Source organism: Helianthus annuus, chromosome 9 (genome assembly GCF_002127325.2).
Source record: "Helianthus annuus cultivar XRQ/B chromosome 9, HanXRQr2.0-SUNRISE, whole genome shotgun sequence".
In the NCBI taxonomy this organism is placed as follows: domain Eukaryota; kingdom Viridiplantae; phylum Streptophyta; class Magnoliopsida; order Asterales; family Asteraceae; genus Helianthus; species Helianthus annuus.
Genome location: NC_035441.2, coordinates 182,227,126 through 182,244,540, shown reverse-complemented (window position 1 = coordinate 182,244,540; position 17,415 = coordinate 182,227,126). Strand labels below are relative to the sequence as shown.

The 17,415-nt window shown below is 38.5% G+C and overlaps 1 protein-coding gene across 1 annotated transcript; it reads left to right on the top strand.

Annotated features, from left to right (window-relative positions):
• The first annotated feature begins 2,900 nt into the window (after positions 1–2,900).
• On the top strand, positions 2,901–3,672 carry LOC110876928. Its single transcript, XM_022125086.1, has 2 exons — positions 2,901–3,516; positions 3,665–3,672. Exons 1-2 carry the CDS (start codon positions 2,901–2,903, stop codon positions 3,670–3,672), a joined length of 624 nt encoding a protein of 207 aa, XP_021980778.1.
• The last annotated feature ends 13,743 nt before the right edge of the window (positions 3,673–17,415 follow it).

Sequence of the window (17,415 nt, the reverse complement as noted above, 5' to 3'; positions counted from 1 at the left end):
TGCTTTAAATGCGGTAAGGAGGGGCATTCGTCCTATCAATGCCCGAACAACCCAAAGACTTGTTTCAACTGTTTCGAAAAAGGGCATATCAAGTCGGAATGTCCAAAGCTTCAACAAGAGTCAAAGAAAGAAGATAAGAAGCAAGAGGGTTCTAGGGCAAAGGGGAGAATGTTTCAGATCACATCTGAAGAAGCCAAGTCCCAGCCAAATGTGGTCTCAGGTATTTTTCTAATAAATTCTATACCGGTTTACGTTTTGTTTGACACCGGAGCCACTATGTCGTTTATCTCTAGTGAAATTGTTCAACATCCATCCTTTAAGATTGAACGAATGTCGATGCCCTTAGAAGTAGAGATAGCAGATAGTAAAAGTTATTTGTTGCACGAAATATGTAAAAATTGTAAATTGACCATTGAGGATGAGGAGTTTGCTATTGATCTTATACCCATGATCTTGGGGGAATTCAAAGTAATAGTGGGTATGGTTTGGATGTCTCAAAACCACGCGGAGATAAAATGTGAAACCAAATCTATACTTCTCCAAACTCCAAGTGGAAGGCGATTAAATGTACAAGGCGAAAGAAAGATGGAAGCGAAGCTATGTACTCTCGTTCAAGCTACTAAGTACGTGCTCAATGGGAGTAGAGCATACTTAGCTTACGTAGTAAATACTCAACAAAGCTCCCCAAAGCTTGAAGATGTTGAAGTTGTGAACGAATTTCCGGATATATTCCCGGAGGAATTGCCGGTACTCCCTCCCGAGCGAGAAGTGGAATTTAATATCGAATTGAATCCGGGTGCGAAACCGGTCGCGAAGGCTCCCTATAGATTAGCTCCCACGGAAATGCGGGAATTAATGACACAAATACAAGACCTCCTAGACAAGGGCTTTACACGCCCAAGTGTGTCGCCTTGGGGAGCGCCCGTCTTATTTGTTAAGAAGAAAGACGGGTCGATGCGCATGTGCATCGACTATAGGGAGTTAAATAAGCTAACCATAAAGAACCGCTACCCTTTACCTAGAATTGACGACCTTTTTGACCAGTTACAAGGGGCGAGTTGGTTCTCCAAGATAGATTTGCGATCGGGGTACCATCAAGTTAGGGTACGAGAAGAAGACATTCCAAAGACCGCATTTAGAACCCGTTATGGACATTATGAGTTTTTAGTTATGTCCTTCGGGTTAACAAATGCGCCGGCGGCATTTATGGACCTTATGAACCGTGTATGCCGACCCATGTTGGATAGGTCTGTGATTGTATTCATAGATGATATTCTGATTTATTCACAAAGCAAAGACGAACATGCAGTACACTTGCGTGAAGTACTTGAAGTTCTCCGTAAGGAGAGGCTCTACGCAAAATTTTCAAAATGCGCCTTTTGGCTTAGGGAAGTGCAGTTTCTGGGGCACCTAATAAATTCGGAGGGTGTTTTGGTTGATCCTTCAAAGATTGATGCTGTAATGAAGTGGGTTTCTCCGAAAAACCCAACAGAGATAAGAAGTTTTCTGGGTCTTGCGGGATATTACAGAAGGTTCATACAAGATTTTTCCAAGATAGCCTTACCCTTAACAAAATTGACAAGAAAGAAAGAGAAGTTTGTATGGGAAAAAGAACAGGAGGAGGCTTTTCGAATGTTAAAAGAGAAACTATCAAGTCCCCGATCTTAACATTACCAGACGGAACCGAAGACCTGGTGGTCTATTCAGACGCTTCACACCAGGGATTGGGTTGTGTTCTAATGCAAAGAGGGAGAGTTATCGCTTATGCTTCGCGACAATTGAAGCCACATGAGGTGAACTACCCCACACAAGACTTGGAATTAGCGGCGGTAGTGTTTGCATTAAAGATTTGGAGGCATTATCTATATGGGGCAAAATGCACCATTTACTCGGACCACAAAAGCCTTAAATATTTCTTTGAACAGAGAGACCTAAATATGAGGCAGCGGAGGTGGTTGGAACTTATCAAGGATTATGATTGTGATATCCTCTACCACCCGGGAAAGGCAAATGTAGTAGCCGATGCGTTAAGCCGTAAAGAGTATCCATCTCCCATAAGAGTGAGATCCATGAAGATGATAGTTACGTCACGATTACTCGAGGCGATACGCGAATCCCAAATAAAGTCGCTCAGAGCGTAAGACCTGAAGAGGGAAAGATTAAAAGGTGTGATCGATAATCTAGAAGAGAATTCGACCGGGCTTAAGACACGGTTCGGCCGAATTTGGATCCCACGATTCTGTGAAGTCAAGGCTGCCTTGCTCGACGAGGCACATAAGTCTCGATATTCGGTCCATCCCGGGGCTACAAAAATGTATCGGGACTTGAAAGCCAATTATTGGTGGCCGGGTATGAAGCGTGACATAGTTAAATACGTCGCGAAATGCTTAACATGCTCCCAAGTGAAAGCAGAACATCAAAAGCCGTACGGGAAGTTACAACCTTTGGAGATACCAGTATGGAAGTGGGAGGAACTAACGATGGATTTGATAACCAAGCTTCCTAAAACAAAGAAAGGGCACGATACAATATGGGTAATCGTAGACCGACTTACAAAAAGCGCTCACTTTTTACCCATCAAAGAAGCTTACTCTTTCGAGAAGATGGCAGAAATTTATATGAACGAGATCATATCCCGTCATGGAGTGCCCGTGTCGATTGTCTCGGATCGGGACACTAGATTTACTTCTCGTTACTGGCGAAAGTTTCACGAGAGTGTGGGTACGGAGTTGCACATAAGTACCGCCTACCACCCTCAAACTGACGGCCAGTCAGAAAGAACCATTCAAACACTCATTGATATGTTGAGGGCGTGTGCCTTAGATTTTGGGGGAAGCTGGGACGACCAATTGCCACTGGTCGAATTTTCTTATAATAACAGTTACCATAGTGGTATTCAAATGGCACCTTACGAACTATTATACGGGAGAAAATGTAGGACTCCCGTATGTTGGGGTGAAGTAGGACAAAGAGAACTTGCACCAAGTGATTTAATAACAGTAACGAATGAAAAGATCGAAATGGTTAGAACAAGGTTGAAAGCAGCTCAAGATCGGCAAAAAGCTTATGCAGACAAGAGAAAGCATCCTATCGAATTCCAAGTCGGAGATTTTGTTTTGCTAAAAGTGTCCCCATGGAAGGGTATAATCCGTTTTCGCAAACGAGGAAAGTTAGGTCCTCGTTACATCGGGCCGTTTAAAATCTTAGCTCGGGTTGGAAAGGTTGCATATCGATTAGAATTACCGCCTGCTCTAGACGGAATTCACAATACCTTCCACGTGTCGCAATTGAGAAAGTGCCTTGCGGACGAGACAGCACTAGTACCTCTTGATGATATCGAGTTGGACGAAGGGTTAAATTATGTCGAAAGACCTATAGCCGTTAAGGACTTCAAGGTGAAGAATCTCCGCAACAAAGCTGTTAGACAAGTGTTGGTACAATGGCAGCACCGAAAGGGTTCAGATCTCACATGGGAAGCAGAAGATGAAATGAGGAAACACTATCCTTTTCTTTTCAGTATGTCAAATTTTAAACTAGTTATGTGCTCCGGTTTCGAGGACGAAACCTCTTTTAAGGGGGGTAGACTTGTAACACCCCAAAAATGGTAAATGATAAATAAAGAAATTAACTTGGTTAATGAAAGTCATGGTATAATGATAACTAGTTAAATAAAAATGCTTAAGTTAAATACTCTCTCTAAGTGGGAGGGCTAGTTGTGTAATTAGTGAATAAAATGGGTTAATTAAGAAATAATCAAAACAAAAACACAAACACTGGTGTGTGTTCGTGAGATCCAGGGGAGGAAGAAAGGGGAGCCAAAACCCTAGCTACTAGAAATCAAGCAAATTGAGTCACAATTTGTGGGAAATTCCTATGCATGAGCCCTAAAAATCAAGCATCTAACCTTGGCTAGTAAAGAGGTGAGTTTTAATCATGAAAATTATGAATTGTAGAAAGATGGGTTCAATCCAATCTGGAATTCTTGTATCAAAAAGGAGAAATCCTAGTTAGAATTGCTCTCTAGAACAAGAATCATGTTGATTTCTGACTTGTAGGAAATATATTGGTTGAACCCCATTTGTTGAAATTGAGTTAAGATTAATAGGATCATAGTGTTAAGAATCCTTGTTATCTTGATGTATGATCTTGATTGTAGTACTAGAATGATAATTAGATTGATGTAGAATAAAATAACTATGTGAAATTGAATGAATGAGATTGTTGTGTGATCATAAACTCATGGAACATGCTTTATAGACTTGTACCTTGTTCCATAACCATAATGCCTACCATGTGTTCGATAAAATGCCTAAATGAGGAATGTATGTGTATTTTGGAAAAATGGTAGAATGAAGCGATAAACTAAACAAAGGAATGAATGTCGTGATGTAGGCATAAAGGAAGAAGGTACAAGCACCAAGAAACCGGAAGGCGTGCAAGATCGAGGTATGTTTCGTTTTATACGAATCTTTATTATATTTCCTATTTATATAAAATTCAATGTAAAAGCTATCCTTGTATAACGAATGCGACAATGTAGTAAGTAAGCGACAAATCCCTTGTGGATTTGGGTATGTTAACGAAAGTAGTGTTAAGTTATGCAACTTAATCGGTTGAAATCCAATCGAGTCAAGTAAAGATGAACGCCATCCGTCCTAACGGATAGCATGAATGCTATTGTAAAGATGAAAGCTATGATCCGTTTTACGGATAGAAGAAAGAGTAATGTTGTAAGCCAATAAACCCAATTAAACGGGTTGAATGTGTATGCTTAACTCTCCACGAGGGTGTTTATGCTAAACCCAATCACACGGGTTGAATGTGTATGTCAAACTCTCTACGAGAGTGGTTATGCCTAACCCAATTATTGGGTTGTTGTATGCGTAAGAGTAAGAATGTTTTATATGGATAAAGTTAAAAACGAAGGGTTATGATTTTCTATGGTGATAACTAACTTTTTTTTAAATTGTGTATGTTAATGTAGGTAAAGCACCTTTATAGGCGATTTGGAGATATGGGACGAGCACATGTTCAAGCCTTATAATACTAAGCGCTTCCGCAACTTATATGCATGCTTTTGGGTCCATGTTTTGTTACTTTGTTAAACTTTGTTGAAATATTTTAGATTTGAAAACTCGTCGTTTTTGTTGGGATGGTTTTATGTAAAATGGGTCGTATGTAAACGTTGTATGATATGTCAAAACAGGGGGTATGTCCGTTTTACAAACGGGTCATGCCAAAATTTTGTAAAAATTTCTATTAAGTGTCAAGGTTGTATTTCAATGTCCGAAAAATCTTGTTTTTGTAAGTAATCTATTATTTTGGAAAAGCGGTCGTTTCAGAAATGGTTATATGTAATTGTGCATTATCGTGGTTAGGTTTTACTTGTGTTGATTACAAAGTGTATTCTTGTCCGTTTTTCAAAACGTTGATAGTTATTAGCACCTAAGTCACGGTACACTAAATCCGCTAATCACATCCTTCTACCATTTCACAAGATTCAAGATGATTCAATTCGCATTCCAATCATCCGGTGATCAAGCTTCTTCAACCATGAGCGGCTAATCATCTCGGTTTCACCCCGGCGTAGGTAGTTGTTTAATTTAGGGTTTCGAATTGTTTATTGCTTCAACTTTGTGACAAAATGTGTTTGATTTTTGAAACCATTGATAATAGTGTTACATTTGTTGCGAATTCGTAAATTGTCGAACGATGTTAAAAGTTATGACTTTACGAAATGGTTATATGTAATTGTGCATTATCGTGGTTAGGTTTTACTTGTGTTGATTACAAAGTGTATTCTTGTCCGTTTTTCAAAACGTTGATAGTTATTAGCACCTAAGTCACGGTACACTAAATCCGCTAATCACACGCGATTGAGTTGAATCTAAGAACTTGAAGAAACCCTAGGTTGGCAATTACCGAAACCGGGTGTGAACCCTCTTTCGTATTATCGTTTAGTAATCAATCTTTCGTGCATTCATTAATTAGTAGTTATTAATCAATCAAATCAATTTTTATTAGTTAAATTCACATCTTCCAACAAAACAAAAAGAAAACAAATATCATAGCAAGCTTCATAAACTGTGACACCTTTTTATAATTCAATCGAATCCATACACAAACCACACACTCTTCGTGGTTCAACCCCTTGCTACCACTAGCTATTTGTTAAGGGTAAATAGGGCTTATAAATATTATCTTTGACCGGAGCGCGACACTCCGATCAAATTTTGGCGCCGTTGCCGGGGAGTGCGTGCCCTTTGTGTTTGGATATTGTTTGAATTTGTGTGATTAACTGTTTAAATTGCATAATTTCTTTTCTTGTACTTGTCTTTTTCCTTGTTACGCGGGGTGTGTTACTTGTGCAGGTTACAGGTAGTGTATGCATACGCGGAACTCCAGGAGGACTTCACCTTTAGTCTACGAACCGGAAATCGAAAGGGTAGCAAGAAGAAATTTAGCAAGCCGATTGGAAGCCACACTTGCTTCTAAACAAACCCATCAAACACCACAAACCACACCAACCATTGAAACCGATTCAATGGCAAACCAAAACTCCAATCACCCAAACCTCAACCAAAACCAATTCCAATCCCGAGGAACCTTTCATCCCGCTCAAAATGTTCAACCTATACCTCAAGAGCGACCGGGTGGTAACAACAACACCGGACCACCTACACCACCTTTCCACAACCAAAATCCCAACAATACCTAAAGAACACCAGGTGGAACAAAACCTTCATCGACAACAATCCTTACCCCTAAACCTTGATGATCGAAATGTCAATTCCCACCGCCGAGGCAACCGAGATCGTGGCAATCCCACGAATGAAGACCCATTTTTTAACATAGACGATTTAAGGAACGCCATCCCCGATGATGTGCCGTTTAGTGTTCCCGGTTACCACTCGCCGGAACATGTAAGCATTCATACGGAAAATTCAGACGATGGGGGGTACTATGATGATCGGACTAACGATGACGAAGATTGGGGATACGTGAATCAGGGTAATGGCTACAATGCAAGAGGGTATGAAGATGAGGAATTTGGCTACCAAAACGCCAATTATGTTGGGGAGGATGATTACGGGTATGGGGTTGGAAGAAATGATGGTTACGAGAACAACCGTCAACCACGAAACAATCATCAACGGAACCAGAATGAGGGGTTTTACGATAACAACAACAATGCTAACCCTAACCGAATTCCTCGCTTCGTGGGAGGGGGTAACCAAAGGGGTAACCAAGGTGGAAACCGAAGAGACGATAGAAGAGGTGATAGGGGCGGTGATCGAAGGGACAATCGAAGACCGGGTGATCAAGAAGTAAATGGTCCACAACGTCGTCAACAACCTCTACGGGGAGTGAATGACCATTTTCGACTGATAGTTACCGAAAATGACTCTCCGATAGTATGCGAACGGAGAATGTTTGATTGTAAACCGCATTACATCAATATACTTCCCCACTTCAATGGGAGGTCTAATGATGAGCCGTATACGCATTTGGCGGAATTCTCGTCCATTTGTAACACTATCGGGGGGCACAACTTCGCATTAGAGGAGGTCAAGCTTCGTTTGTTCCAATTTTCGTTGAAAGACAAGGCAAAACAATGGTTTCTCACACTTCCAGCGAATAGCATCTGGACATGGGGTGAAATGCAGCAAGCCTTTTTAGACAAGTATTATTCGGTGGCGAAGACCGACGATGCTAGGGATGAAATAAGGTCGTTTCGGCAACTATCGAATGAACCGTTACATGAAGCATTCACTCGATTTAAAGAATTGATGCGGAGATGCCCACATCACCAAATAGAAAAGTGGGAATTGGTGAAGTGTTTTGTACGTGAGTTGGATGACATGACATGGAATCGCCTCGAGTCGACGAGCAACGGGACTCTTTTGAGCAATCATGAAGATGCCGATTGGGAATTTTTGGAGCGGATGAGTAAACGGTCAAAAGAGAAGGAATCGGCCGATCGAGCTAAGAAACATCCCATTTTCCGGTCACTTCCCGATCTTGATTCTAAGGATCGAATTTCTACCTTAGAACGGGAAATGGCTCGCATGAAGAAGAAGGAAGTGAACGCGGTACAGTTTGCGGTGTGTGAAGAGTGTGGAGATATTGGGCATAGCACCGAGCAATGCCCAACGGGATCGAGTGACTACACCGAGGAGGTAAACTAAGTGTATGGGGATCGAAAGCAATATGACATGAACTCCAACACTTACCATCCGGACTTGAGAAATCACCCTAATTTCCGGTATGGTAATGCCTCGAATCAAATGAACCCGAATTTTCAATCGGGTAATCAAGGAGGTCAAGGTGGGTCATCGTACAATAATCATCAAGGTGGTAACCAAGGGGGTTACCAAAGGAATTACAACCAAGGTGGTAACCAAGGATATCAAAACCGTGAAGGCAACTATCAACGGGGTTACAACCAAGGTGGGAATGGGGGTGGTGCATCTAACTCCCAAGGTGATGATTCGATTAATTCGAAACTAGATGCTATCATGAATACTATGAGCACTCTTACCAACTCACATCAAGCTCTCATGAATTCAAATCAAGAAATTAAAACTGAAATGCGGAAAGAGTTTGAAGTGAGGGATAAATCCCAAAAGGCATTAGAGAAGCAAGTAGGCCAACTTGCGGAGGAAATGGCTCAAGTGAGAGGAAGCTCGGGAAAGCTTCCAAGTGACACAACAGTGAACCCGAAGCATCAAGGTTTTAGCACAAGCAACGTGAGGAATGCACGCGTTAGCGCGGTAAGTATTCTTTTAAATGATGAAATTTGTAATGTTGAAAGCATTCCACCACCACAATTCGTTGATGATGTAGTGGAAAATATAGGTGACGAGCCGGAAAGTGAAAATGAACACGAAACGATTTCACAAAGTAAAAGTGAAAACGTAACTAAAAAATCTTTTTGTGAAAATTGTTTAACTCAACTTAACCCACTTAATGCATCGAAAAGTGAAGAACGGTGCCCACCAAAGGACGAGGGGTGGGAAAATTTTAAGCAAGCTAAAATTAATTTACCGTTACTAGATGACATTAAAAAGGTTCCGGCTCATGTGGAATGCTTAAAGGAGTTAAGCATCGAAAAACGGCACAACAAATTACCCAACCCGGTTGATTTGATATCTCATGTGAGTGCCGTTTTATCGAGTGCCCTTCCCCCAAAAGCTCAAGATCCGGGAGATCCTCTTATTCCAATTCAAATTGGAACATTTAAAATTGAGAGGGCGCTCCTAGATCTTGGAGCTTGTGTGAGCATCTTGCCCGGGAGTTTGTATGACCAATATGATTTTGGTCCATTAAAAAAATTCGATACTCCCGTGGTATTGGCCGATCAGACTCCCACGCATCCAAGGGGGATGGTGGAGGATGTGATTGTTAAGGTGGATGATTGCTACTACCCAGTTGACTTTTTGGTAGTAGACTATGTTGGGTGTGTTGGGGACACCCAACCGATAGTCATACTGGGTAGACCGTTCCTAGCAACTGCTAATGCCATAATAAATTGTGCAACGGGAACGGTAAGCATGAAGTTTGGGGACCGAGAATTAAATTTAAATGTTTTTCCAAAATTTACTAACCCACTCGGTGAGGATAAGTGTCCTAAAAAGGACATGAATCCAAACAAAAAGGTTTGTGCTATGGTTGGTAGGTTTGGAGAAACAAAGAAGAAGACGGTCAAGAAGAAGAAAGCAAAGAAGTCACCTCTTGAAAAGAAAAAGGAAGAGGAGGTGAGGAAGTTTGGACCGTTTGGCAACAAATGGCATGAATCACCGGTGGGTGATTTCGAGGAGTTCGTAGGCGGCAAGCACGCCATTCGACTACCATGAGGTGGTAAGTCAATTGTTGTTGTATATTTCTTTCGCAATTAGTTTTAGTTTTTCTTTGTAGTTTTGTTGTTGTTGTTGATGTATAATGTTGTTATTTCATATTAGTAGTTAAATGAACGTTGTGGGTGTGTTCCCTATATAACCCTCACGAGACCTACTCGTCCTCCCAAGCTATTGGGGGGTTTAAAAGGGCTTGTTGCATACGCTAAATGCAACCGTGATTCCTACGAAAGTGAGTTAGGATTTCTTATTGTTGTACATTTTTTTTCCACAAAAATCAAGGTAATTTAACGCATGATTTGGTAACACTTTCATAAAAATGGTAGAACTAAGTAGCTAACAAATTTCAATGGTTGTGAGAAGCATGCTTCTACACAAGGGTTATAATTTGTAGGTACATCATGTTCATGGGACAACCGTTTTTGTGAAGGGAAGAAGAAGACAAGGGCATCAAGCGACAAAAATCAGGTGCATACGTTTCTTTTTACTTTTGATTTTTAGTTAGCAAATAAGTGGATTGTAAATTGTATTTTATTTTCCGGGGTGAATTTTTGGGGAGGTTAGCCGTGTCACATCCCTCGTACGTTTTAAAAACTCTAGTTCTTACACATTGAGGACAATGTTTACCTCAAGTGTGGGGATGGGGGAGTAAAAGTTTTCGATTTTTGACCCGTTCATTTAAACACTACACATTGAGGATAATGTTTACCTCAAGTGTGGGGATGTGGGGATGTGGGGAAAATTTCAAAAGTTTTTCAAAAAAATGTCTTTGTTTGAAGCGATCTAAAAAGCACAAGTAACTAAGTTAACAAGGGATGACACAACCCATTTGGTCTTTTGTCATGGTCAAGTTCAAGTTAATAGCATAACGGGTATTTAGCGGGTGGTTATTTGGGAGTAATTCCCCTAAGAAACTAGCACATCATGCATGTCACATACCATACCTTTTATATATGTGAGGTTTTGAGCCACTTTTACATCATAGAATTACATATTTATGTTTCTTTGTTTGAGTGGACCATTAGTCATGTATTGTAGAACTTTCATCTTTTGATACGTTTGAGACCATAGACCGAATACAAGCACGAGAATGATTAAGGCATTAGGTGAACCTTTTCCTTTAAAACCATTTATCCATCCTTACCCAAATAAATCCCCTAGTCGCCCACTTTGAGCCTAAACCTTTCGTTTGACCAACCCATTTAGCCCACATCCGTTAAACCTTTTATTTTTAAACCCGTGTGATGAAAATTCGATTATAGGTCTATTTGATTGTATAGTTGTGTTTGCAAAAAAAAAAATCAATTAGAAAATGTTGCGAAAGAAAAAGAGAATAGAAAATCGTTGAGAAAATACAAAAATATGAGTTATTAGTTGTTGAATAAAAGGGCGAAAAAAAATCGTTGCCTCGTAGTTGATGTCTATAGTTAGTTTTGTTTAGAGTAGTTTTTTTGTAATAAAAATCGAATTTTCATCACCTTAGCCACTTTAAAATATCCCATTTCCTACCCTTAGCCTAGCCCCGTTACAACCCTTACAAAGACCGTATGACTTGTGCTTAGTATTCGTGATCGATGGTGGAGAATGATTGAGTTGCAAGCCTATGCGGGTACGTGTTCTAATCGGTTTTGAGTGATTAATTGATTGAAGTGCTAATACATTATACACATTAGCCAAATGTAAGCCGAGTGGAGTGAACATTGTGAGGGATGTGCATAACTTGCTAGTTTTACGGGCGGGTTAATCTTGGATAACCATTGTATATGTGAATGCTCACTTTATCGTTAAATATGTTGTAAATTGTAAAAGGTTTGAACTTTTGTATGACAATAGACCTTAACCTTCGTCTCGGGAATGGGAAGTGTATTCGCTGTTCGACCCATGTGAAAGTGAAAAACAGATTTGCTTGAGGGCAAGAAAAGAGAGGTGTGGGGATGTGATACGTGGTCGAAAACTGGTTATCGTTTGTGCTTAAGTTGATGTTTTTACATAGCTTTTAATCTTGAATAGCCTACTTTTAATCAGATTCGTGTTTTACAGGTCTAAAAGAGTTTAAGGAGCTAATCGGGAGCTAAACGGAGCACCGGGACGTGAATCGGATCAACCGGGGATGTGAAATGAACAAAACCGAGTTAATCACGAAGATTGGATGTGTTTTGGGAATGTTAATGGATTTAAAATGAATATATTGGAAGATGGCATGATAGAGGGCTGAATTACGAGTACGTGGGCGAAAACAGTGAGTAAAACGGAGCTATGACGAAGAAGTTATGAAGAAAACAGTTTCGGACAAAACAGGAAAAACTAGAGGTTGTCGGGGACGGGCTCTAGGCCATCGCCGACGGGCTCTAGAAAGTCCCGTCGTCAAAAGGTGCCCGTAAACAGCCAAACAAGCCGTCGGATGGATTTCAGAGATCTGGAGGCCGTCGGGGACGGGCTTCAAGCCGTCGGCGACGGGTTGTGGTTTGCTGAAACGCGAAGTTTGGTGTTTGGGTTGTTGGGAACGATTCTAATTGGTTGGGGAGCCATTAAACTCGTAAGTTACAACTTATGAGGGTTGGAATCTTCATCTTGGAGCCATCAAGCACCCATCTATCACCTACCAATTCACCATCCATCATCACTATCACCCGAATCATAACCCGAATCATCAAGATCATCATCATCATCATTCACAATCACCATCCAAAACCCTAGTTCATCCAATCCATCATTCCTTTCACCATCATCATCCACCAAAACCCTAATCTTCATCCTTCTACCATTTCACAAGATTCAAGATGATTCAATTCGCATTCCAATCATCCGGTGATCAAGCTTCTTCAACCATGAGCGGCTAATCATCTCGGTTTCACCCCGGCGTAGGTAGTTGTTTAATTTAGGGTTTCGAATTGTTTATTGCTTCAACTTTGTGACAAGTTGTGTTTGATTTTTGAAACCATTGATAATAGTGTTACATTTGTTGCGAATTCGTAAATTGTCGAACGATGTTAAAAGTTATGACTTTACGAAATGGTTATATGTAATTGTGCATTATCGTGGTTAGGTTTTACTTGTGTTGATTACAAAGTGTATTCTTATCCGTTTTTAAAAACGTTGATAGTTATTAGCACCTAAGTCACGGTACACTAAATCCGCTAATCACACGCGATTGAGTTGAATCTAAGAACTTGAAGAAACCCTAGGTTGGCAATTACCGAAATCGGGTGTGAACCCTCTTTCGTATTATCGTTTAGTAATCAATCTTTCGTGCATTCATTAATTAGTAGTTATTAATCAATCAAATCAATTTTATTAGTTAAATTCACATCTTCCAACAAAACAAAAAGAAAACAAATATCATAGCAAGCTTCATAAACTGTGACACCTTTTTATAATTCAATGGAATCCATACACAAACCACACACTCTTCGTGGTTCGACCCCTTGCTACCACTAGCTATTTGTTATAGGTAAATAGGGCTTATAAATATTATCTTTGACCGGAGCGCGACACTCCGATCAGAACTTCATTAATTAGGGGGGTATTATGCCCGAGAATCACTTGAACTATTCAGAAATTTGAGAGAAAGAAAGAGAAATGAGCGAGTTGGGACTGAAGCTGGAAGCCTCTATATATAGCGTCCCTTCGACTTCCCTCGCGGCCCGCGAAGGCTGTAGCCAAGGGCTACGCGGCCCGCGTAGTAGGCTGGTTAGGCCCTAGCCTGGCCCAGTCATCGAACTAGCTTCGACACATAACACGACACGTGTCAGCACCGGGCTGCGCCTAATCTCCCATCTGTTGCGGCCCCCGTAAGAATCCTTAAGGGTCTTCGCGGCCCGCCAGAAACTAATAAAAATTGGTTTTATTTTTATTTTATTAAATTAAAGGTATTTAGGGCTATTATATTTATAGGGGGTGTATTTTAGGACATATTGGGATATTTTAAATATTTTAGGGTGTCAGAATTATTTTTGAGGGTTGTTATAGAAAATCCCTACACATTTTATACCGATTAATCGTCGGGCCAATGGTGAACGGGTTATTAGTTGAATAGCGCTATTAGGTCTAACAAACCTCACACCGTGCCGCAGAGGACAGGCGTGGACTAATATACTTGGGCACTAGTCAATGACGATAGACATTAACACGGGGCACTAAACATAACCACAGTTAGTAGCCGGTATGGTAACGGATTTAGTAGCTTAAAAAGGTGGGGTAGCTCCCCACGACATGTTTTATAAGAACAAAGTAATTTAACAAACTTATGTTTTTGGAACAACGCGAAACAACTGTGAACTCGCCAACACTTTTGTTGATACGTTACTACATGCTTTGCAGGTCGTTAGGTTATTTGCTGGAGCTTGCATGGGAAGGAGTCGTTGTGGGAAATGAACCGTTATGGGGTATATGACAAACATTATGAATTCTAAACTTTTACTTTGGTTTTGAACTTAATGCTTCCGCTGTTAACTTAGACTTTGTTTTGATCTGTTAGACACTAATCATATTAATTGTGTTTAGTTTTTATTTACTTTATTAAAATTGTTCAATATGATTGGTGGCATGATCCTGGTCAGTCACATGCCTCGCGGTAATACTTCGCACATGGATTTTGGGGATGTGACACGTGCCCATCGGGCATTGGCCGTATGAAACTTCTGTTTCCAACTATAAATATGGGTGTTTGGTTCAATTGCAATCCATCCCTTGGAAAACCACTTCTCTCACACCTGCCACCACTCCACCACCACAAAACTACCATGATCCACCACATTCATCCATCATCCATCTTTAGAGTGTGTAGTTGTCTCGGTATCCAAGATTGATCGTAAGAGTTTTTATCAAACATAGGCCATGATTGGCTAATCTCTTACATCACATGGTGAAGCCAAGTCATTTATGTGTTACTTTTGATTTCCAAGCTTTGGTTAACATTTTAATTGGGTTTGTATTAATGACTTTAATATCTAGTTTTTTATATTGAAAGTGAACTTTATCCTATCATCTCTTCATGTTTTGTTGATTTACTCATTCGTGTCTTTACCTGGAAGGGGGTTAGAAGGGTGGTTTGGGTAAAATTCTTACCTTGTTTAAAGTATAGATCCCGCGAGGACTTGATTCAAGCTTATTAGGACTTCCTTTGAGGCAGATGGCATCAAATCGGGGGAATCAAGAACGGCTTGAATCCCTTTTAAATAAACTACTATTAAAACTTTAAATCGGCCTTGTGGAACTGTATCCCTGCTGAGTTAGACGAATATGGCCAAGGGTAACGTTGCCTCCAAAAGAGGGACATGTCACATTTTGCAATAATAACTTAATTATTTTTCAATATTCCGGCCTTGCGAGACTGTATCCCAGCTGACTCAGACCAATATGGTCGAGGGTAGCGTTGCCTCTAAAAGAAGGACATGCCACTATAACTAAGATAATCTCTTAAAAAACCTAAAGTGCAGAAATCATCAAAGGATACATAAAAGATGAGTTGGAGCAACTGATTCTATATTGTCTATTTATTTCTTTCACTTCCTTAGTTTCCTTTTTTATTTTACTTATTAAAATTTTTTTCTCAAATTTGGTTAGATTAGACGTTAATAATATTCTGGTACTAAAAGCTCTAGTGTCCTTGGACGACCTCGATATCTTACCATAACTATACTACGCCAATGATGGGTGCACTTGCCCTATCGTGTTGTAGAGAGTAATAGTGTTATATCCTGTTTTATAAATTTAAAGCTTGATAAAAGAGTAAAAAGTACTTAAAAATATATTAAAAATATACACACCCTCGCTCACGTCAATATATATATTGTATATACTAGGTTATACTCCCGTGTATACACGTGTTGAATAATAAAAATAGTTTATTTGTAGATAAGACAAGTAGACATACATGATAGTCATTCCACAGGTTTGTAATCTTTTACTCGTAGTAATTAATACCCAACCCACTTGTAAAGTACTTGTCGCAGTCATCAATTCTTTAAGAAACTTTTTAATTATTTTTACACCGTTAGCCAATGAGGTAACGAAGTAATGAAATAATTTTCATTAAATACATCGGAGAATCTACGCCATATTTGACTATATTTTATTATGTTTAATTGTATCTATATTTTGTTTGTTTAATCGTTATCTATATTGTTGAATATTTTTAATTGTAGTAAAATATATTTATTTGTTAATGATAACAAAATTGAACGAAAAATTGTCATGCGGTAATTGTAGTTATACATAATAATGACTAAACAAAATAGAATATTTTTAATTGTAGTAAAATATATTTATTTGTTAATGATAACGAAATTAAACAAAAATTATCATGTGGTAATTGTAGTTAAACATAATAAAGCTTAAACAAAACATAAGCTACCTGTAGTATAGTTATCCATATAATATTTTTAATTAGTTATCTGTAAAGTATTTTAAATATAGAAATGGAATATAAATTAATATTATATTGAGGTAGCATATGGAATTGCCATGTGGTATTTATTGGAATGGTTTATTAGTGTTTAGATAGAAGATTAGATAATATTAAAATTAAAATTGTGAGAATTTATAATAAATAATAATAATAAGGATTACAAAATTATTTTTAAATAAAATAAAAGTAAAATTATAATATTAAAGAAGAGATTGACATGTGGTATTAATTGGAGTCTTTTATTAATATTTAGATTATATATAATGTTGTTGAAGAACGATGAATAGTAAATTCAAATTTAAAATATTATATAGTTTTTTAATATTTTATTATTCTAATATTATAATACTTTATTATTATATTTACTTTTTACATATTTTCTTTTTTTTCTTTTTTAATATTTTATTATTCTAATATTGTAATACTTTATTATTATATTTACTCTTTTTAAAACAATAATCCCTTTTGTCATTTACTTTTTTTGTTTTTTTAATTTTTTTCCCTTTTTTAAATGATATTGCCTTTATCAATTAATTTAATATTTTTTTAATAACTTTCGTTCGTTCATTTTTTATTTCTTATACTTAAGTACGCAGTTGTGCTTATTTTTTTCTCTTGGATATTCCGATATAAGTAATGTTAAAAATGAAGTTGTATTCAAAATAGAGTATTTATTTGGTATCGTTTTGCAATACGATGATAAACTAAACTGATTATGTTGGTTTGGCTTTTGAAACAACATGTTTCATTTTCAAATAATGTTTATTTAACATTATCATTTGATCCGTTTCGTCGCAACGCGCGAAGTCAGTAAAACCTAGTATTCCTTAAGTTGCATTCTTACCCACCCCAAGAGTATAATCGGAATCTTTTAAAACCATAGGTGGGGTTTGGCTACAAAGTGTATTTTGTCTAAAAAGTGTACAAAGTGATGTGGGCCTTTAAATTAGAGTAATTTATGGACTGTTAGGGTTCGAATATGATGTTTTAGTAATCCTCACTTTGTTATCTGTGGATTTTGGATGTGTTTTATGATTGTTTACACTTTTTAGGAGTTTTGGACGTTGTTGTTAATTTCTAACGATATATATACTTTTTTTCCCACATGTTTTTACGGCATGCATACTTAACTCAAGAATTACACGTGAG